At 44.1% G+C, this 25,391-nt stretch overlaps 1 protein-coding gene across 3 annotated transcripts in view; it reads right to left on the reverse strand.

The window, feature by feature from the left end:
* Nucleotides 1-25,391, reverse strand: part of ST3GAL1 (ST3 beta-galactoside alpha-2,3-sialyltransferase 1) — a 77,266-nt gene that overhangs the window by 25,348 nt on the left and 26,527 nt on the right. For 2 of the 3 annotated variants that reach the window (XM_021386622.1, XM_021386624.1), the window contains exon 2: nucleotides 2,427-3,176. In XM_021386622.1, coding sequence (XP_021242297.1) covers nucleotides 2,427-2,738 — 312 coding nt within the window. In that variant the 5' untranslated portion in view covers nucleotides 2,739-3,176. Of the gene's footprint in view, nucleotides 1-2,426; nucleotides 3,177-4,260; nucleotides 4,416-25,391 lie in introns of those variants that run through there. The other variant, XM_021386623.1, reaches the window with a different exon arrangement.

Genomic DNA, 25,391 nt, shown 5'->3' on the forward strand with positions numbered 1-25,391 from the left:
TAAGACTGGCAGAAATCTCTGAATAAACTTGAAAAATGAGACTAAAACCGAACAGCAGAAAAGGAGCTCAGCCAGGATGCACCTGGGACATACTGATTGTAGACACAATTCCATCTCAGAAAGGCTGCTCAAATTGGTTGCAGCCAGGAGCTGCAGGGCTCCTTCACTCACCATTTAACATTAGGTTAGGGCAAGTGTTTTCAGTGTGGGGCTGATTTCCTGTAAACCATGCAGTTTTGGGTAGCACCAAAACATTTCACATGTTCTGGCTGAAGGTAAGTTCTGACTGAAAAAAAAAAAGGTGGAGAAAGTGTAGAAATCTTCCATCTAAGAAAAAGTTGCTTTGCTTTTGTGTTTGGAAATAGCGTATTCCCTTTGAACTTGACCTGAATTTAAAAAATGAACGAAAACACTAAAAATAGTTAGACAGCCCTGAAAATTTAGGGGGAAGGAAAAAAAAAAAAGGCTTTGGACTATCCCAAAGGCCTCTAATTTTTCATTTAGCTGAAAAAGAACCCTCCTCTCCAAATATGTGTTTCGAGTTGAACTGATGTTAGATATCTGTGCCTTTTCTATTTCAGTTTCACTACAAGAAGGAGAATCAGAAATTCAGTACTGAAAGTCCCAAGTCTTTCTTCCTTTTTTTAACTTTTATTTTAAAGAGAGAATGCATTCAAGCCTCATGTTTAAATCAAAGTTGGGTCTGAGTGCAGAACTTGAGCTTGTCATCTTCCCTTTTAATGGATCTAGCACAGCCCAGCTGAGAAGTAGGGGCACCAGAAGGAAGAGCGTATGAGGGCAGCAAGAAAATACACAAGTGACTGGAAACAGCTGTCATGGCAAAAGGGCAGGTGAAAGGATGAAAGAGCTGGAATATGAGGCTAATAGCCCAAAAGTGGGCTTTTCCACAAAATGAGGATATATTTTATGTAACCATTAAACATTGCAGTTTGCTGGCAGCTATTTTCCACCAGAAAATACAACAGGCAATGGAGTGAGAAGTGATAAATCAGATTCAGCCTTGCTTCTGCAACACCTGACGCCTCCTCTGAGACTTGAACCCCCCCAACATGCCCATGAATGTCCACCTTAATTCCACATTAAGGGCTGTGCACGGGAGACCAAGTTGTAGGCAGTTGTGTGTTCAAAGAAAAGCACTGTGAAACTACTTTTTTTGACAAGCAAGGAAGCAACTCATAATGAAACCAGCCAGAACCTGTGGTTTAGCAGCTGGGCAGCAGGGGCCATCAGCAAATCATTTAATGCAAGATCTCATTTCAAGAAAACACAAAAGGGGCTTCAATTAGACAAACCGTCAGGATACGCCTTCTTCCCTCCTGTGTTTCTGGAACAAGATATGCACCAGCTTTCACAATGCTCAGATCCAGCTCTTTGCACTGCCCAGCCCCAAGGACACATATGGGCCGCTCCCTCCCTGTGACCCGCTGTATGCCTGTGTGCCTCGCAGACCTGTTTTACGTCACCAGCAACAATGCAGCCTGTGCTCATACACATGGAATGAATCATTTTCTGTTTAATCCTGCTAATTATTTACATGTCTTACAGTCGGGAGAGCCTCTAGCGAATTACACACTTCCCAATAAGTTTTCTTTGCTGCCTCGAGAAAAAGGCAAAAGTCCTTTTTTACCATCTGAAGCATAATAAGCTGCATTACAAATTCTAGTCTTTACAACACGAAGGGAGGAAAAGTTAATACTGAGGTTTGCAAATCCCTAGCTCTGCCAGGGAATTTCATAGAATCATTTGAGTTGGAAGGGAACCTTCAAGGTCACCTAGTCCAACTCCCCTGCACTGAACAGGGACAGCTACAGCTAGATCGGGTTGCCCAGAGCCCCGTCCAGCCTGACCTTGAGTGTCTCCAGTGACAGGGCATCCACTGCCTCTCTAGGCAACCTGTTCTTGTGCTTCACTATCCTTACTGTAAAATACTTTTTTTTTCACATTCAGTCTAAATTACTCTTCTTTTAGTTTGAAACAACTCTCCCTTGCCCTGTCACAAAAGACTCTGCTAAAGAATCTGTCCCCTTCTATCTAATAGCTCCCCTTTGGCTATCGAAAGGCTGCTCTCAGGTCTCCCTGGAGTCTTCTCCAGGTGAACAGCCCCAGCTCTCTCAGCCTGTGCTTGCAGGAGAGGTGTTCTATCCCTTGGAGCATTTTTGTGGCCCTCTGCTGGACACACTCCAACGGGTTGATCTTCCTAACTTGCAGCAAACAAACATGTGCAACAAGTACCTGTGTGGTAAACAACAGCAAAAACACTCATTTTCTCCCACCTCTGACTGCCTTGTCAGCTGAGACCACAAATGGTTATGGCAGGAACCACCTCCTACTCGATATCACCTCAGGCCCTAAATTGCAACACACCACGGGCAGGCCACCTCCAGGCCAGCACGCCTTCCACTTACCAGCCACCACCTGTAGCTGTCCTCTGGGATCAAGGCATTTTGTGAGGTCAGGAAAGGTTGCATAGTTGAGTTAAACCTCTGGTCGAACCAAAGGGAATGTCCCAGTTCAGAAATACAGGTGCTACAGCTGCATGGCCTCCTAGGATATTTGATGAATTTTCTGACTTGTTCAGAAAACTGAGTGATGATATGTTTAGGATCCCAAGCAGTCATGGTCACCTGGTGCTTGTAGTTCAGCAGGAACGATGTCACCGTGATGAGCACAAAGGCGAATGTGAAGACCTTCACATTCCTTTTCCTGACGGTGACCATCTTGCTGCTGGCGGAGCAAAACGTGGGGGGAAGCTAAGGCAACAAGGACAGAGTCTGCTGGCCCTCTCAGGGCCAGTCACCACCTGGGGCCTAGGCTGCACCTACCGACTGCAGTACCTCTGTCCATGGGGGAAGAAGCTTCGTTTTCCCCAGACAGACTTAAAAAAGGCAAAGCTGGGTATTTCTTTTCCCCTTCTCACGGTGCTTGGAAGTCTTTTCCACTGTGGCTTCAAGAAAGATAGATCCTTGATTTTCCACGTTCCAAGTTTTCTGTGTGGGAGCAAGCCATTAATGAAAGGACTCAAACTGCAGAAAGCAGGATGTGGTTCTTTCTTTCCTTGAAGTTAGTTCATCAAGGCTCAGATCATCTGGGGATGTATATTCCAGCAGAAAGACATACTTTGATGTCCATTTAAGCCATACAGAGTAGTTTGCAGCCTGGAGACACACACACATAAAAAGAGAGAAAAATAGATGTCAGAGTTTCCATGCTTTTCACTGCCCATCCCAAAATTTCTGAGCCCTCAACATGGCACGAGCTACGACTTCAGCTGCCCTACATGCATACAAAGGAGTTTCAGGCTGAAATTTCCGAAAAGGCAGAACACTGACCTGTGGACATTGAGTCCCTTTATATTGAGTCAGCTGCCGCTCTCTGGCCTTATTTGAATTACAGTTCAGTCATTTGAATAGCAATGAAACACCTTATTCCCTTAGGCTGACCTTGATAGCCACCAGATACGCCAAGTATGCATAACGTGATGCAGCTGAACAAAAAGCGCCAGACAGAGGAGGGAAAGGAAGGAAGAGGAACTGGTTCCTTTCACTTTCTCCCCCAGCTTCATTTCCTAAGTATTGGGGCTGGATCTGTGGTTCAGAGAAAGCTAAGCAAGAACAGCTCATATGTTCTGGAACAAATGGGGGAAGTTAAAGCATAAATGGCCTTTGTTTTGCATGGATTATTGTTATTTTCCATCTTACTGCCAGGCTAGGCTAGGTATGGCCAGCTTTTGATCTCAGAAGTTCCCCTGAGATCCCAGCCAGGCATAGAGGCAGGATGTGGGGGCTGCTGAGCAGCCTGGAGCAGAGAATTTTTTTAAAATTTAGATCTTTGCAGATAAAGCCCCTAAAGTGCCATCGCTTAATCAACATTGTCTTGACTAAAAAAAATAATAATAATGAGGAAAAACATTGAAGAAGAGCCTCCATTAGAATATGTGCAATTTGTGAAAAAGCAAAAGTCCAGTAAACACAGTCTCATGGACTTAGCTTCAGGCCTCCAGCCAGCAAAGAAAGCAAAACAGCAACTGTTATCTGTCAAAAATTCCCATATTAAACTGCTGCTTGTAGGATCCCTCCCATTTCACCCCCAGAACTGAGGCTCCTCCAGACAAAGGAAAGAGGCTGCTGCTGCTTCTTTTGGGGATCTGCGAGGAGATCCCCAATGCCAAACTGCTTTTCCAAAGGGTCAGACATGGAAACAGCACAGTTTTTTAGAGGAGTTTTTTAAGTATTTACTTACTATTTATTTAGTTCTGTAAAGCCAAACCTGAAAGCCGGAGCTTCAGATCATGGTCGTGAACCCCTGCTCAACTCCGAGTTTCTCCTCTGTGATGGGCAGTGTGTGCCACCCGGTTAGTTGTTGCTTGCCAAATGTCCTGAGATTTATTTGCAGCCTGGACCAAACAAATGCAACCAGGGCTGACAAGCGGGTCAACCTGGATAACAAAAGGCTTTATTAACCCAGGCTGCTCGGGCAGTGAATTATACTGCAGAGAGCAATCCTGCGTGCCCGTCTCTAAAATGAACATTTTGAAGGGGCCTGTGGTGAGTTTTAGTGCTAACAAGAGACCTCCCTGGGTACGTTTGGGATTCACATACCAAAAGGCACCGGGTACAAAGTCACCATGCCTTGGAGAGTAAGAACAGGATTTTAAAAGCCCTGTCCATGCCAGCTGGCCTCTGTGCCAGAGAGCAGTCCCAAACATGTTTGCTTTACTGGTATGGATGCAGTTGCTAGTCTAAACAAAAACACAGCCCCAAACCTCCCAAAGCAGTGCCAAGTCCCAGAAGCAGATCGATTCTCCATTTATTGGCCAGATAATTCAAAAGCTGCAATGCTGGCAGGTTGAACCCCTCCTGCTGTTAATGTTGAGCCAAGTCACTGTTTGTAAACATAGTTGCTGTTCTTCAGCAGCTTTAAGTGGAGGAGGGAGGGGGCCTTCCTTGGAAAAGCGTATAAAATGGGATATTGTTCATAAAAGACGACAATTGCAGCCTCCAGAATAAACATCCATTTCACTAGATTTTTTTTTAACTGATCTTTGGTTAAACGTATATTTAAAATTTAAAAAAATTGCTGTGTTTACACAATGGACTGCAGTGACTCCAAACTGCTAATCATACCACCTGTTTTAGTGCGGGGTGAAGGTGAGAAAACAGCAGAACTCTCATGGCCCTTCTCCAGCGTGGAAATGCACACCACACACTCTATTTTAATGCTCGCTATTTCCGTTTTCTTATGAACGGTCATGTTTCCTATGGGTACTCAGAATAGGAAAAAATATATATAAATATATCCTGACAGAAAGGCTCTCGGGACTATAAATATGATTCAGGACCTGAGGAAAAGGCATGCTGAAATGAACAGAAAAAGTTTTCATCGACTTTGCTGTGACTTGGATGAGGCCCATTTTTTTCCATTCTTAACAGAAGTTAGATCCAACCCAGAGATCAGGATTGTCTTTCTTCCTTGCACTGAGGCTTCTGCTGCATCTGACACCAAGCACAGTGCCAAAAGAGCAGGGTAATGCTGAAGTAGCAGCCCTGTGTTTGCTGTAGACGTGAGACCTGGCAGGGGGCTAGTGCCTACAACTCCCACTCTGGTGAAGTTGTTTCACCTCTCTATACTATTTGCGCTAGTCAATTTAAGTTATTGCCAAGAAGCAGCGTGCAACCAGACACGGTTTTTATCAGCACAACTCACCGTGACCTTGGCATTCATATATCTGCAAACAGGTCATTTTGGCGTTGGACCCAGGAACAATTCCTGGGAACTTAAGATGCAGAGGTTTAAATGACGTGCCCAGCCCTGCTCAGCTATGACACACTGACAGTTAAATGGGGTTGAACTGCAGTGTGCCTGTGCCTAGCTCTGTCTGTTGGCAGCAGGTTAAGCTACCTTAAGCTATTGTGTGCTTAAGGTTTTATCTGTAGTCTGGATTTCTCTCACTTCCTTTCCTACTTCCTCCTGCTTTCTAAATATACCCTTGTCCTCATGTAAAATACCCTTGGACATGCGGGGATAACTTAATTCTGCAGCAAACTCACAATATATAGTGGCATGCAGTGCAGGGAGAATGCAAAATTCCATTTCCCAGGCTAGATCAAAAGTGAGGCAGTTTCCTTTGTGGTGGGCTCTAAGTGCAGGAATGGTTCCAGTGTGACTCCATGGTCATAAAGGAGGGCAGATCTTAGTCTTTTGTCTAGGTTTTATGAAATGAAATAAAATATCCTGGGAGTAATCCATTGCAATTGACTGTGTTCATTGTTTTCTTGCATTCTGGAAAGGAGGAAAAGAAATACCATTTTTTTCCTCCTAGGGTAGATCTTATTTGTATTGCAAAATCTGAAGAAAGCCTTTGGTCTTTGCCAACTTGGAATTAACAGACAAGGATAAAACCACATTTATGTGATAGACTAATATAAAGAAACTCGTAACACCTTCAGGAAATACTTTTTTTTTATAAATCCACCTAGAAATACAATATATTCTCATTGCATTCATTAGGTAATGTGAAGAAAGATCACCTGCACACCACAAAGGAGCACAAGGTGACAAGGACAGCTGGGGAAGCCCAAACAATACCTGGCCCATCCTAGGAAGCCATCAGCCCATCAGAGCCCATTTCCTCAAGCACAGGGGACAAGGGCAGATGAAACCGTGAAATAAGGACTCAGAAGAAGAGCTACCCTGTCTGAGTCCTTGGCTGTTCCAGGACAGCCTCAGCCTGCGTCCAGGTGTGAAACCCACCCAGATAAGCCAACACCAGAGCACCTTTCTGCCTGCCTGGGGGCATGGGACACAGTATGGGGTGCAAGCAAAAAGCATATGGGGATGGTAGAACCTGATCTAGTGCTTAATCTAGTGGTTGGCAACCCCGCCCATGGCAGGGGGGTTGGAACTAGATGATCTTTGAGGTCACTTCCAACCCAAGCCATTCAATGATTCTATGATCCAGGTATGGTGCTGCCCCAGCCTCGCCTTCTGTTGATTGGTGGATCCAGCCCAATTGTCCCCCAACAACACTGAGTCAGAACAGCAGAGTGAATTACTCTGTGGCATTTCAAATCACGTTGCCCACAGACCACAGGTCATTTCATTGGAAATACAAATCTTCAAGAAAACATCATTCAGGAATGAATGACTGAAAATAATCTCAGCCATGCAAGTGGTATTTTGTTGAGGTCAAACCTACATGCTTAATGTTGCTTACATTAAAATCACTTCATGACGACTTTTGTTTCTAAACGTGCCAATTCTTTGTCAAAATTATTCTGAATTATTTCAGAAATGAAAGAAATGCTTAGAAATATTCCTTTGTGTGTTAAAGACACAAGTATTTCATGGTGGTGATGGGTTGACGACTGGACTTAATGATCTTAGAGGCCTTTTCTAAATGTAATAATTCTATGATTCTATGAAAATTAGCAGAATGCTTCATTCCTTGATTTTTTCTTTAACAAAAAAGCATAATTAAAATAATCATAAGAGCAATGAAAAGAAGTTACTGCACTTCTCATCTCCCCAAGTAAATGGCCTTCTATGGTTGAGTTTGACCACTTCCTAATGCCTGTTTGCTAGCAGGGAAGTACTAATTACTAGCACAGTGGTGAGTTTTTTGCCAGCCTGCATTTGATGCTGACAGTTCAGGATCCAGCCTCCTGGTCTACAACCCACATTAAAATCTAAGTGTAGAACAAACTTCTCCAGTTTGATGTCATCATTTTCCAGATGCAGCACATTGGTGAGAACAGCACAAAGGCAACAAGAAGCAACATCCCCGTACAGAGGCACTGCCAGCTTTCCATGCAGTCATTGAACAGCTCACAGCTTTGCATTCACAAACCACATCCTGATCCTCTCTGGCCTGTGTCACCCCACAGGAGGTTCTGAGGAACAAGGTGACTTGCTTCATCTCTCTCATGAAGGTAACCACTGTACAGCACATTTGTACAAGCCCTAGTATTGCATGGTTGGAAAACGAAGATGTCAAGGAGTAGAGAATTGCTGCCGTTTTATTTCAAGCCACTACTCTGTGTTAGAAAGACTGCAGCAGAACTGCACATGCCCATTTTCAGGAGCACAGCCCCAATTACCCTCCCTGCAAAAAAAACAAACCCAAATTAGTTTTCCAGCTAAGCTACTGACAGCTCTATTGTTGTCAAGCCTTTTGGTAACACAAGCTGTATTTCCTCAAGCACGCTTCCTCTTGTTTTGGGACTTCTTCTCATTCACACTCCTCCTGAGTAACTACTTGACCAACCTTGGGCCTCAGAGCCCTGTCATGGGGTGCACCATGAGGATCCAAAAAGAAATCTTGCTTTACTGTACACATGAAGGTACCAAATGTTTTAGAAGATATCACTGTAGGGTAGCAGAAAGCTTACCCCTGGGAAAACACATGTAATTTCCCACGTCAGTTTTGTGGTAAATCCTGGAAAGGAATAATGGATGGGACTGTTTTATTCCAAACCATGGGCTTGTCTGCCCTGCCCCAGCTCATCGCTGGCTCCTTCCCACTGCTAGGAGCTGGCTGACATTTAGAAACACTTCGTTGGTCTGACACCTTGCCAGAGACCTTTGAGCATGAGGCTTTTGCTATGTGAGATGGATTGAGCAATTACAAGACAGCCTGGCAACCCCTCAGAATTAAACATGGGGCAGCAACATGAATCTCCCTTAAACAGACAACGCTGGGAGCCCATGCAAGACCTCAGAGCCATCTCCTCCATCTCCAGCTGATCGGTCTCAGAAGGAGCCAAGGACCACACGAAGGATGCAGACACCAGGGGACGCTGCCCATGCCCCAGCACAACAGGTGCCATTGCCTCTGCCAACAAAATCCCCTAGGGATGCAATTTTGGAAAAGCACCAGCTGGCACATGAGGATGGTGAGGCTGTCAAGAGAAGCTGTGGATGCCCCATCCCTGGAAGTATTCAAAGTCAGGCTGGATGCGGCTTTGGGCAACCTGGTGTAGTGGATTGATTCTGTCCATGGCAGGGGAGATGGATTAGATGTTCATGAAGAGTCTCTTCCAACTCAAACTACTCTTATGATTCCATGAATTTGTTCTTTTCCATCCATAACTTAATTAACACCAAACTGTGTTTTGTTTCTCAGAGCTAACTAGAAGCTCTTGTCCATTCTGATAGAGGTGACAGAGCTGCTCCTGTCCTGTGGGCACTGAACAGCAGCTCCAAGTCCTCTCTGTGTTTTAATCAGTGAGAACATGATCTGTACCTCCCCTGCTACATCTCTGACTGTGCTGTGAGGAACCTGTTTGACCACTGCTGTCAAAAGGGGATACAATATCAGTCAGTCTAACACACTGATAGTACTGATCATATTTGTTAAAATGCTCACCTCAAGTAACTCCAGTTTATCATATCAGCACTGCCTATATAAAAACAAAACAAAATACAAAAAAAATGAATGAAAACAAAAAGTAAAATTACACATTTGGTAATATTTAAGCCACAAGAAAAATTTGCTTTACACAAATTTCAAGGCAGCAACTCCTTTACATTTCTTGAGTTTGGAGCCAGCCCTTGGGCACTGTTTCATCCATCACAGCGAATAGGAGAAAAACTGGAGGTGGTTTATGGAGCATAAATGCATGGCATTTAGGTGCTAGTGATCTGAAAAAAATTATTACCTGTGTCTTATCTGTCACACTTGGGCTGTCCTGGCAGATAAAAGATCTCCTAGGTACTAACAGAGCCCTCCCTGCCTACATGCACAACAGGTCAGTGCAGTCAGAGTAAGCAAACAGCTTTTTGTGCAAGATGCATACAATATTAACAGAAACTTGGGTGGGGAAGTTGTACTTTACTACCTCAAAATAAATTTTTATCTTAGGAATCTTTAACAGGCGTGTTACTAAGGTGTCTGGAACTGGAATCTCCACCACAGTGCTTGAGGGAAGGGCTGGACAATATTTCTGCTCTTCCCTATCCATCAACTGTATGGCAGAGGTCATCTTGGGAACTGGGCATGCAGAAAGGCAGATGCTCAAATGAACCGTTTTTAGGGATAAAGGACAACAGGGAGCTGGTGCAGCCAGAAATGGGGCTGAAACAAAGTCTGCTCTGAGCAGTGGAGCTTGGATCAGACTCTAAATGAAAAATAGCTTAGGGAAACATACACCATGAGCTTAAGCGTTTGCAATCTTGGCTGATCTCAGTAAAAGAAAAAGATGCTGAAGCTGCAAAATCATTCCAGGATCCCATCAACTTGTCACCTTTCTGATAAACACCACGTGCCCTACTGCCATCTCTTTGCAGCCTCTGGTCTTCAGCCTTGAGAGAGGAGCGAAACTGGGTTTGGGGTGAAGGGGAAGGATGCAAGGAGAAAACCAGCTGCCTAAGGCTGACATCCCCTTGGGTCCCTGTTATTACTGGAAAACACAGAGGTGACTGCAACCATGAAGATAAACCTGTGATCAAATCAGCCCCTGCATGTCCTGTCCATGGGATAAACTGGGAGAGACCACGGAGATGGGCAATTAATTCTGTCTTATGGGCAACTCCGCCGCTGAGACACTCCTTTGGCTCAACCCTCAGTTTAAGCATTTTCAACACAAAAGGACAGCACCAGAGCAAAAGCTATGCAGTCGCACTGTGAATAGCAGTGATTATGGCCAAGGAAAGGTGGGAGGCTCCCAGGTCTCACTTGGATTGTGTTGGAGACCAGGAAGGGAAAAACATGCTGCAGGTAGCAATGTTCTCCCGCTAAAAAGTGATTTTTGGATGAGGAGCCCTACTTCTTTCCACACACTCTATGACTCAAAACCAGTACCTCTGCTTCCCTTGTGGTACCTTATTTTCTTTCATATATTCCAAATTTTCTTTCAAATAGACATTATGTTTTAAATAGAAAATACATCACTAGAAACTCTTAAAAATATTATTTTCCTTCCTCATCCTGCAGTCTGCAATGCTGGACAGGCTCGGGATTAACCTGCTGGACTAGGAAAGCTATTCTACGGTGGGCCAATACACACCAATGGGCTGTGCTGGGATTTTGGCACAGTCTTTATACAGGCTGGCACAACAAGAGCACAAAGCTGGGGCAACAAATACAACTACTCCGCAGTGAAAATCCTAAACTGAAATTCCTTCATTATGTCTGTCTCTGTGAATTGTTCAACTTGTAACAGTTCTTAAAAACAACCAACCAGAAGACTGGACAAATTAAAGATGGCAGTTTGATTCCTTTGACACCCTTTGATGGCAGAGAATCCATGGTGGACAGAGAGCTTCTGTACTCTCAAATCTTTCCCATGCCATTAGGTGGTATTTAATCGGAGATCAAGCTCTGCTGGCTTTTGCTTGGGAGATCAGGAGCTGTCAAAGGGATTTTCAGGGCACTCACGTGTGTTTCCACCAAGCATAATTCTTCAACAGCTCATGATAGGAATAATCCTAGACAAGGAGCTTTTCAAGAACAGTTTGCTTGTCCTTCTCTCTTCCTGTCTTCATTTCTTTCTTAATTTCTTTCCTACAATCTTTCTTTCCTTCTTTCTTTAGGAGGTAAAGTTGATCAGTTTGCCAAAACTGAGTATTTTGGAGACAAAATCATTTTCCATCTTGATTTTCTACTTCAGGAAACTTTAAAAAAAAAAGAGAAGAACCTTTGACATTTGAAATGAAAAACTCTCGTTTTTATCTTGCAAAAAATCTTATTTTAGAAAATGTATAGTTTATGACAAATAAGGGAAAGCCAAATATTTAAATGATCAAAATGAAAAAAAAAAAAACCAACTATTTTTACTCCTGGTAGTAGAAGAGTGAAGAAATTTTCACATTTTCCTTTTGGTTTTACTTCATATTGAACTGACTGTATATATATTTATGAATCTTGCACCAGTTCTCCAGAGCCAGTAAGAACACTACTTACAGGTAATCCAAGTACAAAAAGACAAATTAATGGTGGCAACAGCAGTAATAGAAATAGAGGCAAGTTAAAAATGTTGTAGAAGAGAATTCCTGTACATGCATTAGTTTCAGTTTTACAGGATTACAGCGGAGGATATAGGATTATTTCAGATTACGGGACACTCTAAACTAAAGGTAGAATTCAATCACATTGACAGCACGTGTTTTGCTAGTTCATCTACGTGTATCCATCCCCCAAACAGTCACCAGCTCCATACAGTCACCACTCTGCTTCTTGGTTAAAACCAAGGGAAATGGATGTGAGCTGAAATACAGTTGTTGACGTGGAAGATGCTGCAAGGAATATTTTGTGAGGAATCTTGGTTTCTGATACTAACGGTGTGATTAATATGCTGCAGAGTGCCTCAGAGCATTGTAAATCTAAATCCAGAGAAAGGTTAGATAATAATGGTAACAGTATTGTCAATAATCCCCCAAATCTAGGAAATCTGTTTCCAGACCCACGCGAGCATCTCTCACTCTCTTCCCTGGGATTTCTGCCTGGAAGCTCTACTGAACAGTTTTTGGCACCACAGGGTCATTAACTCATTGCATTCACACTGAGGGCTCCTTGTCAAACCAACAGCCTCTCTCTTAGAATCAATGTCACCGACCAACACAGCTCTGCGTTAAACATTTATTCATCAGACATGCTGCACTCATGCTGGAGAAGGTTTAATAGCACCACAGGGATTTGCTCCTTCATTAATGTGGGTTTAAGTTTAGCCTTTCCTGTGTTGTGAAGGCATAGGTGCTGGACTGCCCACAGTAAAATCTGGAGGGGTTTCAGCCTATGCAAGATACAGAACATACAAATACGTCCAGTTTTCCATTTACTGTGCATGCCTCTGAGAGACTAGCAGTCACAGAAAATTTCAAGGAATCAATAAATAACACATTAAAAATATATATAACAGACATAAGTAATGCAAGCAGTAATTAATACACCATGCTACAAGCCAGAATTACAAAGCCATTATGCAGCTCCTTTAAACTGATTGATCATTTATACACCCTTAAGAGGAGCACTTGACCTATTTGGATCCAAGCGCACTGTGCTCACACATCATCCAGCCTCTGTGCACAGTAATCTTCCCAGGCCAGCTTTTGCCCTACATCTACAATGACAGGAAAGAAATGAATGACTCAGGCTGCCTTTTGTCCAGAGGACAGCCAGATCTCAGGTTGTCTCTAATACCTGCTGGATAGAAGTAGATGCCTGGAGCAGGCAATCTGAATAAGCACCTACGATGCTCTGTGAATGGAAGCTTTGCTCTGGATTGTATGCCAGCCTGGGTAGAGAAAACAGCAGTATTTCAGGAAAGAAATTCTGTCTTTTTGTCTGGACTTTTAAAGTGTTTGTAGGGAAACAAAGATTAGCATACATCAGAGTGGCGCAGAAAAGGCTTCCCGTAATCCTGCATATGAAAATATGTCAAGAGCTGCATGCAAAATGGATTTGCATACATCAGAACCGCATATATGGCAGCTCGATTGGGCATCCTGAAGTGCATTAAAAATGCTAATACTGAAGTATGTGGATGCTGATAATTGCATCCTGGAGAAACACACACAGACGAGCACAGAACTATGGCATCTTTTCCACTTACCTTACTTAGATGGTTAAAACACAAAAAGAGAGAGTACTAAGGTAGCTGTGTAACCAGCACTTCTAGAATATTTAAGGGCTTCCTGGTTCAAAGAGAAATTCAAAGTATCACCCATGCAGAAATAATTAGCAGAGAAAAATTTAATTTATTTAGTAGTAAAATTTTGAACTCTAGAATGGTATCATACTATAGTCCATTGATTTTGAAAAAAAGCAGAAATTTTACCACAAGAAAATGGTCACTAATTCCATTTTACACATATGACATCAGTGCCTCGGTCTCACCCTATGCAGGGCTGCCAGCCACACACCCTGCTCCAAGCCACATCCCCGGCTGGATGGGGCTGTCAGCTACCTGCTCTAGCAGGAGGTGTCCCTGCCTTTAACAGGACGGCTGGAACTAGAGGATCTTAAAGGTCCCTTCCAACCCAAACCATTCTATGATTCTCTGATGCTACCCAGAAATAAAATTGTAGTGGGCTAGATGCTGGAAATTTACTCTTTTGTCATTGACAAGGAGTGGAAGAGAGACGCTCCCCAGGGAGGTGGTGGAGTCACCGTCCCTGGAAGCATTCAAGAATCAGGTAGGTGTGGTAGTAAGGAACATAGTTTACCAGGCAACATAGGTGATAGGTGACAGACTAGACAATCTTACAGGTCTTGCTCAATCTTTATGATTCTATGATTCTATGATTCTAAGTGTCAAACCTCCTGAGCAGCTTCCAAGAGCTGTGAATGCATGAGAATCACGTAAAGGAAGGCTTAAAAGCAAGCTTCATCTGGGATGCAACACGGAAGCTACTTAGCAATGCACACAAATATTGCTACTGTGCACAAAAGTTTCCAACATAAATAAAAAGCTATCTCGTCATCCTGAAGAAGAATAGCTGTTTCAGACCAGGAAAGGCTACTGCAGTCAATGTGGGGTCTCAGTGCTCCTGTTCTCAGTCCCATGAAAAGTGTCACTGAAAATGGAACTTACAAAAATGTCACCTCTTGGTCTAGCATTAAAGCTCCAGGCAAGTTTTAATGGGCACAGCACTAAAAAGTAACGGAAAATAAGGGTCTCAGCAGCCACAGCAGTGGCCCGGGGCTTTGGGTTTGCTTTTAAAATGAGCAATCAATTTGAATCGATAAGTTTGCTTTGCAAGTGGGAGCTACAGGATCTTTATTTGTGTGGCCTCAATTAAGCAAAGGAAAAAGAAAAGTCATTTCACCTTTAATTAAAATGTCTCAAGGATTTGCCAGCAATTGTATATACAGTGAACTCCTGAAAATACACTGTTCCAGTTGGCTTGGCTTTAAACAGGTAGGATGAGTTTTTAATCTCTTTTTTTTAAAATGTCCTTCTCACTCAAAAAAAGCTGAATGCTGACCAATAATGGCTGCATCCAGAAGGAAATCATTGCAAACAGAATTTCACAGAATCATAATATCACTCAGGTTGGAAAAGACCACTTAGATCATCTAGCCCAACCACCTACCCGTTTCCACCTTGCCCACTCAACCACGTCCCTCAGTGCCACATCTCCATGTTTCTTGAACACCTCCAGGGACAGTGACTCCACCAGTTCCCTGGGCAGCCTGTTCCAATGCCTCACCATTCCTTCTGAGAAGAAATTCTTCCTTATGTCAAATTGAACCTCTCCTGGCGCAACTTGAGGCCTTCACCTCTTGCCCTATCGCTGTTACCTGGGAGATGAGGCCAACCCCCAGCTTTCCACAACCCCCTTTCAGGGAGCTATAGAGAGTGTTAAGTTACCCTGAGAGTCTCCTCCAGAATAAATGATCCCAGAAACAATCCTTACAAGTTCTCACAGGAGAAGTGATCAATGACATTTTATGCAGGAAGCATAGCACTGGCTCAAGGACATTGCTATTTCCAAGCCGGTCTAAGAAGGGGCAAGAGCCCCCAGCCCAGAGGCGTCACAACATACAGCTACAAGAGCTTCATCCAGCAGTGAGCAGTTAGTGCTACTGGGCTGTTCTCTTCCAAGAAGTGAATATCTGTGGGTCCCAGATAGATTGCCAGACTGCTTCCAGATGTTTGTTTAAAAAATCTCTTTCCTAGAGATCAGCATCACCACTGCACAGACATTTCCAAACTTGCAACTGACAGAAATTGTTCTCATTTTCCTGCCTCCTGTGCTTCTTACTTAATTTCATCAACCCTGTTCCGATTTACATGCACGGCAAATTTGGTGCATCACTGATCTGTGTGAGAAACAGTGAAGAAAGTGTGGGAGACAGACAGCACCAGGGCTCATGGTGACAGCACATGGAATATGAAGGCAAAATTATCTTGCCTGAGTTTTACAAATACATGCAGTCACTTCTGCCACTCAGACAAGCAGCTGAGGAGGATGCTTCAGCCCTCACAGTCACACAGAGAGGTGTGGTTCCTGGCTGGCACTGTGATATGGCCGGAACACAGACAGTCTGGCTTTGGTTCTGGACATTCGTTCATAGAAACGAAGAAGGCTCAGCTGGGAGAGGCGTGAAGGCGGAACCAGCCAGTGACATAGAGCCATTTTGCAAGATGTTTGTCTAACTTGTTCTGCCACTCCAAGCTATTTTTTTTCTCAGCACAAGAAACATGGCCAGCAGGTCAAGGGAGGTGATCCTGCCCCTCTACTCTGCATTGGTGAAGCCTCACCTGGAGTACTGTATCCAGATGCGGAGTCCTCAGTACAGGAGAGATGCGGACCTGTTGGAGTGCATCCAGAGGAGGGCCACAAAAATGATCCAAATAATCCAAGGGATGGAGCACTTCCCCTATGAGGAGGGCTCTCCCCTGGAGAAGAGAAGGCTCCGTGGAGACCTGATAGCGACCTTTCAGTATCTAAAGGGAGCTATGGGAAAGAAGGGGACAGATTCTTCAGGAGGGTCAGTTGTGACAGGACAAGGAGAAATGATTTCAACCTAAAACGGGGGAGAATTAGATTGGATATAAGTAAAAAAACTTTTTATGATGAGGGTGGTGAGGCACTGGAACAGGTTTCCCAGAGAGGTGGTGGATGCCTCGTCCCTAGAGACATTCAAGATCAGGCCGGATGGGGTTCTGAGCAACCTGACTGAGCTGTACATGCCTCTGTTCATTGCAGTGGAGTTGGACTAGATGGCCTTTAAAGGTCCCTTCGAACTCAAACGACTCTATGGTTCTATGGTCCTGGTGAACAGCAATCTGCTGCTGAAGCTACACTGCAGCCCCCACAGTGACGCAGAGCGGCAAGGAGTAAGAACACCCCCTTCTTCCAGCTACAGGCACCCTGGGAAACAGCTTCAGCCTCAGATCCCTTGCCTCATTCACAGGACATGACATTATTTTGGTAACTGTAGGAAAAGTCCTGGGATGCCTGAGTCAAGTAGCCAACTGGGAAGGACCACACAGCCACATATATGTAGCCCGTAGGGATATCAGGGGCTGCTGTACCTGGAGGGAGATTCATTTTGTTTTCATGTACATAACAAAATAGTTAAAGCATGTTTCCATAACTTTCCTTTATCCCCACCTTCTTTCTACCCCGAGGTTGTGGAGGAAAGAGGAGAATGTACAAGGAAAGCTTATTTGTTGGGATTAGCTGGGAGCAGGAAGGGTCTGAGAGCGAGCTTACAGCCATGCTGACAGCTTACAGCTGGAGTTAACCCTTAGGTGGGATGTGCTGCTGCATGCATGGATGTGAGGAGTTACGCACATATCTACCCACAGTCCAAATTCCTTCTAGGCTGAACCAAAGCAAACTCTAGCCAGGATAAAACCCTCTTCAAAGCAAAAGGCTGAAACAAAGGAGAGAGGAATAGGAATCAGCTCTCTTTCTCCCCATGGCTACTATTGCAGGTACTCTCTTCAACCCTGCACTCTGCAAAACTTTTAGAAACAGCTTTGAAAGAAAACATGGAGTTAACTTGTACATTTGTCACTGTCACAGCAAAAGGGATGAAGAAGTTTTTGCAGCCCCAACAGTGCCCACAGGGAGGAATTTGCTGTCCAGGCACCCATCAGTAATTTAAGCGGGTGAGGTTCCTACAGGTAACGCCTGCCTTGAGCTCATAATACACAGCTGACTGAGTGCACACAAGGTCCTATCTTCAGACTGCCTTGCTCTGATGTGCAAAGCCTGTGGCTTGACAGGTGTTGCCCATTACTTCAAGTTGGCCAGGCATCTTTAAATGACTGCAGAAATACCAAGCCAACTCAGAAATTACAACAGAGCTGTCTTCCTAAAGAGCAAGCAAAAAGAGAAAAATCCTAATAGTCCCAGACAAAACAAAAAAATAATGAAAACATAGAATCATAGAATGGCCTGGGTTGAAAAGGACCTCAAAGATCATTGAGTTTCAACCACCCTGCTGTGTGCAGGGTCGCCAACCACTAGACCAGGCTGCCCAGAGCCACATCCAGTCTGGCCTTGAATGCCTCCAGGGACGGGGCATCCACAACCTCCTTGGGCAACCTGTTCCAGTGTGTCACCATCCTCTGAGTGAAAACCTTCCTCCTAATATCTAACCTAAACCTCCCCTGTCTCAGTTTAAAACCATTCCTCCTTGTCCTATTGCTATCCATCCTCATAAACAATCGTTCCCCCTCCTGTTTATATGCTCCCTTTAAGTACTGGAAGGCCACAATGAGGTCTCCTGGGAGCCTTCTCTTCTCTAAGCTAAACAAGCCCAGTTCCCTCAACCTTTCTTCATAGGAGAGGTGCTCCAGCCCTCTCTTCATCTTGGTGGCCCTCCTCTGAACTCGTTCCAAGAGCTCCATGTCTTTCTTGTGCTGGGGGCCCCAGGCCTGGACACAGTACTCCAGATGGGGCCTCACAAGAGCCAAGTAGAGGGGGACCACCACCTCCCTCTCCCTGCTGGCCACTTCTCTTTTAATACAGCCCAGAACACAGTTGGCCTTCTGGGCTGCCAACACACACTGCTGGCTCATGTCCAGCTTCTCGTCCACCGGGACCTCAAAAACATGTACCTAGAAACTCAAAGTGACAAAACCTAAGTGGCATTAATCAGCTGCATTATGATCAACAAGTAACTTTAGCCAGCACACTTGCTGCAGCCATTTAATGCACTTGGAGGCTTGTGGGGGATAGGTAGCTAATGATAGGACAGAGGTAATGGTCTTAAGTTGCATCATAGGAGGTTCAGGTTGGATGTTAGGAAAAATTTCTTCCCAGAAAGACTGGTGAGGTATTGGAACAGGCTGCCCAGGGAGGTGGTGGAGTCACTGTCCTTGAAGGTGTACAAGAAACGTGTTAATGTGGCACTGAGAGACAAAATTTAGTGGGCATGGTGAGGGTGGGCTGATAGTTGGACTAGATGATCTTAGTGGTCTTTTCCAAACTTAATGACACTATGAGTTTCTATGAGTTTCCACAGATACTGAGCACCTACTCCTCACTGGTTTCCATGGTTTTGGTCACTCAACACCCCCAAGAAGATGATGCAGAATCACTCAGTAATGCTGATGGGCTAATCTGGGACTGAAGCCTCTGCAAAGCAAACATCCACCCTACTGCTGCCATCAAAAGTTCTACTGCTACCATCACAGTGCTCTTGGCTGAAAGCATCCATACCTTGCTCCTGACCTCACTGCTTCACCAATCTGCTCCTTCCCTCTGCCAGGGATTTTGAAGGTAAATCATTAGGAATTGTAGAAATGATAGAAATATTACTTTATTCTCTGCAGCCCTATCTAGCCTGAAACATGCAAAGCACCAGGACTGTGACTCAGCCTGGGTCCTTGCACTTGTTAGGCAGTCATTTCTGGAAGGGGGAAAATTGGTTTCAGATGGAGCTAGCTGCTGTTCCCAGAGCTCTTTGCAATGTCCAGTGCTGCCCTTTGCAAACTTCCTGGTATGATGGGCCACAATAGGACTAAAAAAGCATAAGCCATGCAAGGGCTAGCGATAAGAGCAACGTGGCTTGCAAACACTCAGTTAGCTACCGTAATACCAGGAAGGTAACTCAAAGTCTAGAATGTATTTTCAGGTTTCTTTGGTCCTGATACGCAGCTTTGTGAATGTGTGCGTGGCTCCTCTCCACTTCAACTGTGTTTCATTGCAGTGCATGCAAGAGCTGCATCCAGCTCTCAAAAGAAAGTCCCCTGTGCAGCCAAGCCTAGCAAATGCTAAATTATCAGGAGTCTGGGACATGTCCTGTCATGAGACATCCAAACCCACTGCCTCTTGCACAGGCACTTGGTTTGCAGTGATTGCAGCAGAGCTTTCCCATTGCCACCTGTCTGCACTGATACTCACCATCAGAGCTGCTCATTTTGGTTACCACCTCCCCAGTACAGTATTGCCAACCTATACTGATCCCAGGGTTAAGGGTTCACAGGTTGCTTTTGTAACTTTATCACCAGCTTCCGAGACCCTTTTCTCCCACAGCCCTGGACAAGATTAGCCACTGCAACTCGACTGGGTTGCTATGGCAGTAATAAGGAAAAAAGTCATTTCTTTTCCTTAAATAATAAAAAAAAAATCAATAATTGGCATTACCACGTAAGGTCCCTGACATTAATTATAAATAAATGTTAGACCTGCTCAAATAACAGTGAATTTATGGCAGCTGGTTGCATGATGCTGCTTAAGCCTATGCGGCCATCACAATACATACAGAAAACAGAAAAAGTACCAGGGACTGCAGCTTGCATTTTATTGCCCAGGAAAATGAACATGTAAATAGCAATAAAATGCACAATTATTTAGCACAAAGCCAAAACACTCGGCAGCATTTATAGCCTGATAGATGGCATGCCTGCCTGCTCTAATTTACCATTAAACAAACAAGACAAGAACAGGAGAAAAAAACCACAATGGCCCCTGCCAATGTGATCAGCTCCAAGACGCCAGGTGACAACAGCTTGATGAAGGGAACACTGTGTCACTTCGTTTGGCTTTGCCATTGGTCATTTAGCTTGGGCTGCATGTGCTGCAACACTGCAGGGTGGGCATCTGCCCCATCCCTGTGCCTCCTGTAGGACTGAGCAGGGTAAGGGGGCTGCCTGAGGCAGGAGAAGGGGTTATTTATTGGAAGCCTTGTAACAGACTGGTTTCTGGAGAAGCAAGCTCGCTAGCATAGGATTGAATGGTCAGCTGTCAGAGGCATCATCCATGACGAGATGCAAGCTGGGAAAGACAGAGAGAGCCTAAAAAAGATAAGGGGGGAAAGGTAAAAGTCCTTCTGCCATCTGTCCAAAAGCAAGGAGAGAGAATGAGAAAAAAATGTTTGTACTGGAAACAAAGCCATCCAGAGCCAACCCAAATGGCCTAGAAGAGTATTAGTAGCAGTATCATGTATGGCTGGTGCTGTCTTGCTGTGGAATTTGACTTTCACAACTTCCTTGGCTGTGCTGCCTACAAAAGTTTAGTCATGGCTCATCAGAGAAGCCCAGATTGTGTGGGTTTATACATAGATACATATACTGAAACACACAGACTGCTGATGTAAATCAGCAGGTATCCACTGCGGTGAAGGCTTGTCAGATTAGAAAGGACAAACTCTTCAGCGGGGTCTGTTGCGAGAGGACAAGAGGAAATGGTTTCAGACTAGAAGGGGGAGATTTAGACTGGATATAAAGAATAATTTCTCTACATGAAGTGCGGTGAAGCACTGGTGCAGGTTGCCCAGAGTGGCAGTGGATATCCCTGTCCCAGTAGACATTCAAGGTCAGGCTGGACGGGGCTCTGAGCAACCTGATCTAGCTGTAGCTGTCCCTGCTTGTTGCTGGGGAGTTGGACTAGGTGACCTTTACATGCCCAACTCAAATGATTCTACAATTCTATGATACATCTCAAATGTTCAACTCACGCTTGTAATTTCAAAGTCAAACTCTTCTGTTGAGCAACCCTCGTAACGGGGCTCCCCCTCCACTGGCTCCCCTTGCCCTCTCATTTACCAGCTTCCCAATTTAGACATCAAGCTAACTGCCTAACACAGGCAGTGTGTGAATAACCCAGAGTGCAGGGGAAGGATTTATAGACGGACAACAAACACAGAAATTTTTTCACTGTTGGACTTGCGATTGTATCTTGAGCCTGCTCCAAGTCCAAGAACTACCAGATGAGCTTTACAAATGATCTCCACCAGCTGTTTAATCCACTGTTCCCTTTTTAAAATTCAGGATGTATTTTAAGATTTCTCATGCTTACAATGTTGGACATTAGGTGGAAGACACTTCCCATATTCAACATAATCAGGACGGAAAAAATAGGAAGTAACAGACCACAGATGGGCACTTTCTATCCAGATGCATTCCATTCACTTCACTGACAACTCCAGAAGCAGGTCCTGCAAGAATCTCACCCTGCATAGAGCAGAGGACCTGAGAATGATTCCTGATGTGTCTTCTTAAACCTAGTTCAAATCCCAAAGTAAGCAGAAAAGCTGTGAGCAGCATGTACCACGATCTGGCATCAATTATTGAGCTGCAATACAGAACCAAAAGTAGAATGCTAAATACTGAGTTCAGCCATCCCCACACGTTTCCCTATGTCAGAGCAGGAAAAAAATCCATAATCATCAGTACGACTGCCTGCTTGGACTTTAAAACTCATAGTAAGTAGTACATCTGTCTTTTAGTTATTATCGTAACTAAGCTTATTGCATAACGTCTGTTTATTTTTGGAAAGCAGTCCTTTCTACCTGTCCCAACAGCACATTACTGAGACGGCAGGATCTGGGAGCTTTTGAGTAACAAGAGAATTTCTACAGGCCACAATCAGTTATCAAACTGTGTCAAACAGTGTCCTGAAGGTCTGGGTCACCAGTTATCACAGAATCGCAGGCAGGGCTGCCAATCACCATATCTAATACTAGACCAGGCTGCCCGGGGCCCAATCCAACCTGGCCTTGAACACCTCCAGGGATGGGGCATCCACAACCTCATCCACCTTTCTGAGAGAAAAGTCCATTTATACCCCCCAACTATCTTTGCGTTAGCTTCCATTTCATTCAGCTGTGGGTAATGCTTCATTTTTATTTAACTCATGCATGTTTACAAGGAATGTCAGCAGAAAGCACTCCTCTGCCATATCACACATGCCAGGTGCTGACGTTACATATCTCCCTCCTCCTTTCTTCACTCACAACAAAGCCAGCTGCTCAAGCAGTGCCTACACCTGGGGTCAAACTCTCAGAAAATGGTCCACAATGGCTCTTATCCTGCACCTTGTGCCCATGTATTGGGCACAATATGGGAGCTTGACCCCTGGGACTCTATCTCATCTCTGCATCACCAGCAGACCTGCAGCAGCTGAGGGCTTCTTGCAAAGTACTGCTGGCTTCTCTCTGCTATTTTCTGCAGTATCAGTAGGAAAGTGTGGTTGTACAACCTGAATGCCTGTCATATAGTGCTCATATTCCTGAGTCCAAGGCTCTCAAAAAGCCCAATTGCAGGTCTTTGAATGTCAAATCAATATTTCAAAATTTACCCCTGCTTTCCTGCAGTGCTATCAATCATATACAAAATATATTTTACAGCACCTCTGTTTGACTTCACCTTATCATTGTATGAAGTATAGTGGTGGGGGAGGGTCGTGGGTGAGAAACAACATCAATGTGTACCAGAACAATGAAAAGACTTTAGAGCTCAGGGTGTTGTGCTGCACCTATAGCTCTGAGTGGGGTTCTCAAGATTTGATGGAGACAATATACCGGCCCCGTCTCCATGTTTTGGGATGCTTTAACCCTTCTGTGCTCACAACTATCAAAGACAAGGGCTGATGCATGAGCACAGCCAGTAAGGCACTTGTTGGCACTTGAAGTGGCTCCTAATGTCCCTCCACAAAAGTGCAGTGTGCTGTCATCGTGACAAGGGAGGCACCAGACGCCTTCATTTTTAATTGCTCTGAAGAGACACCTGCCTCATTGCAGGCTCAGCCCAAAGACAAGACTGTTCTCAACCCCTCCCCAAAGCAAATGCTAATCTGAGATGTCCTCTTTTCTCTGCACTGAAAAATGTTTCCAGTTCATAAATTCATGGCAGGGGTTCAAAATGTCTCCCAGAAGCTCTTTCAGCGACAGCCACAAATATGGTTTCACTCTTCAAATTCTGCATTGGCAGTAAAATCAAAGCTTGGCCACTGCTTGGCCATTCCAGCTTGGAAACAATTTTTTTTGGCTGAGATTTCCTCAGTCAACCTAATCCTCACAAGCCATCAATCACAACGGGCTGCTGAGATGAAGGCACCAGTCTGAATGCATTGCTGGTCTACAGAGAAGTAACCCCTTGGTTCTAGTGGTCCTGTGAGCTTTTCCTCAAAGGTGAATTTCTCTGTGCAAACCATTTAGACAGAGCAGTACTCTCTCCTGGCTTGCTACTGAACTGCCTAGGATAGAGCATTTAAATGTAAGAAGGCAAAACAATCGTATTGACTGTCCTTTGTCCGCCTTTATTTAATTCTGTAAAGCAAACAGCTTGTGCGAAATGCGCTCCTCGTAATAAAATCGTATTGCACAATTGCTTATGGAGGATCACCAGGGAGAGCAAATGTGCCTGTACTCAGCAATAAATGTTGGATTTAAGGTTGAACAGCAATTATTCAAAACAAGAGAGACTACTGGATCCAAGACTACTGCCCTTTAGGACTAAGCCTGTCAAGTTGCATTGCTCTGTACTTTTTATCCAAGTGAACTTCATCTCCACACTGTTATTGTTGGGTGATATTTGAGCCTTTAAGCCCAAGCTGAAAGAGCTTGAAAAATTTAATTTGACTTCCAAACTGCATATTCTTTGTTAAAATGAGCTCTGTTTATTATTCTTATTAATAACCAATATGCCATAGCATATTAAAGGAACAAAATTTTAAATAATTTAGCCTAAGAGGATAGAAAAGGAGAGTCTTCAATTTAATCACCCCTAAAATTGCTTCTTCCCTAGCTTTAAACATTCTGTAGCTATATCATCAAGAGGAAGTCACGTTGCTATCATATATTTATTTCTCTGTTTTTTTTTTGTGTTCGTATGTTCCATCAGTAAACTGATATTTCTCCCTCTCCTGAAATTAAACAAGGAGTCATTAAAACATCACACATGCATCTCTCCACAGATTCTTCCTCAACTCTTATTACCTATCTAGCTTTGCAGTTGATAAGACTTGTACATATTACTCACCAAAGATAAATATAATGAAATTCCACAGAGCTTGTGTGCATGTAGAGATGTGTGCCATTTCCTTTTCAAGTAGGATTTAATCAATGCATGGCCACCTCAGCCCTGACCAGATGATCAGTCAACGCAGCTCTGAGTAATCTCTTGGAAAGTCTGAGCCTACAGACAATTACAGACCACTTAATCACAAAATTTAATCAAGATAATAATTAGGCACTGCATCCTGTTTAATGCACAAGGATGTGAGCCTTCCAGTTCCTGCTGCCAGATTGGAACTGAACACATGAATGGGGGAAAGAATCAGCAAAGTCAACAGACAATATCCTTGATGAAAGAGAAAATGCTAAACTCAAATGTCTTGGCGTATCCTTTGTGCCAGTCAAAAATCCAATCCTATAAGATTCTCTCAGAGCTCTATTTCTTCAGAAGTCCAACTTACTTTTATTTGAGCAGGCTTGAGAGATAAAGCTCAGGGTCCTGGCCCTGTCGATGCTGTACTGATGCTTAGCAAGCAGCTCTTGCTCAGATAAACCTTGCCCTGCAGAATGGTCAAGCATGGAAAGGAAAAGCTCTATTAGGTGGCTTTTTGAAGGTCAAGTGAACATACAAGTCTGTCAGCTGCCTGTCAGTCACGGTAACCACTGCACCACACTATCTGTTGGGTCAGCTTTGGAGGTCTATGCAAAGTATTACATGAATCTGTAATTAATA

This window comes from Numida meleagris, chromosome 2 (genome assembly GCF_002078875.1).
Source record: "Numida meleagris isolate 19003 breed g44 Domestic line chromosome 2, NumMel1.0, whole genome shotgun sequence".
Lineage (NCBI taxonomy): Eukaryota > Metazoa > Chordata > Aves > Galliformes > Numididae > Numida > Numida meleagris.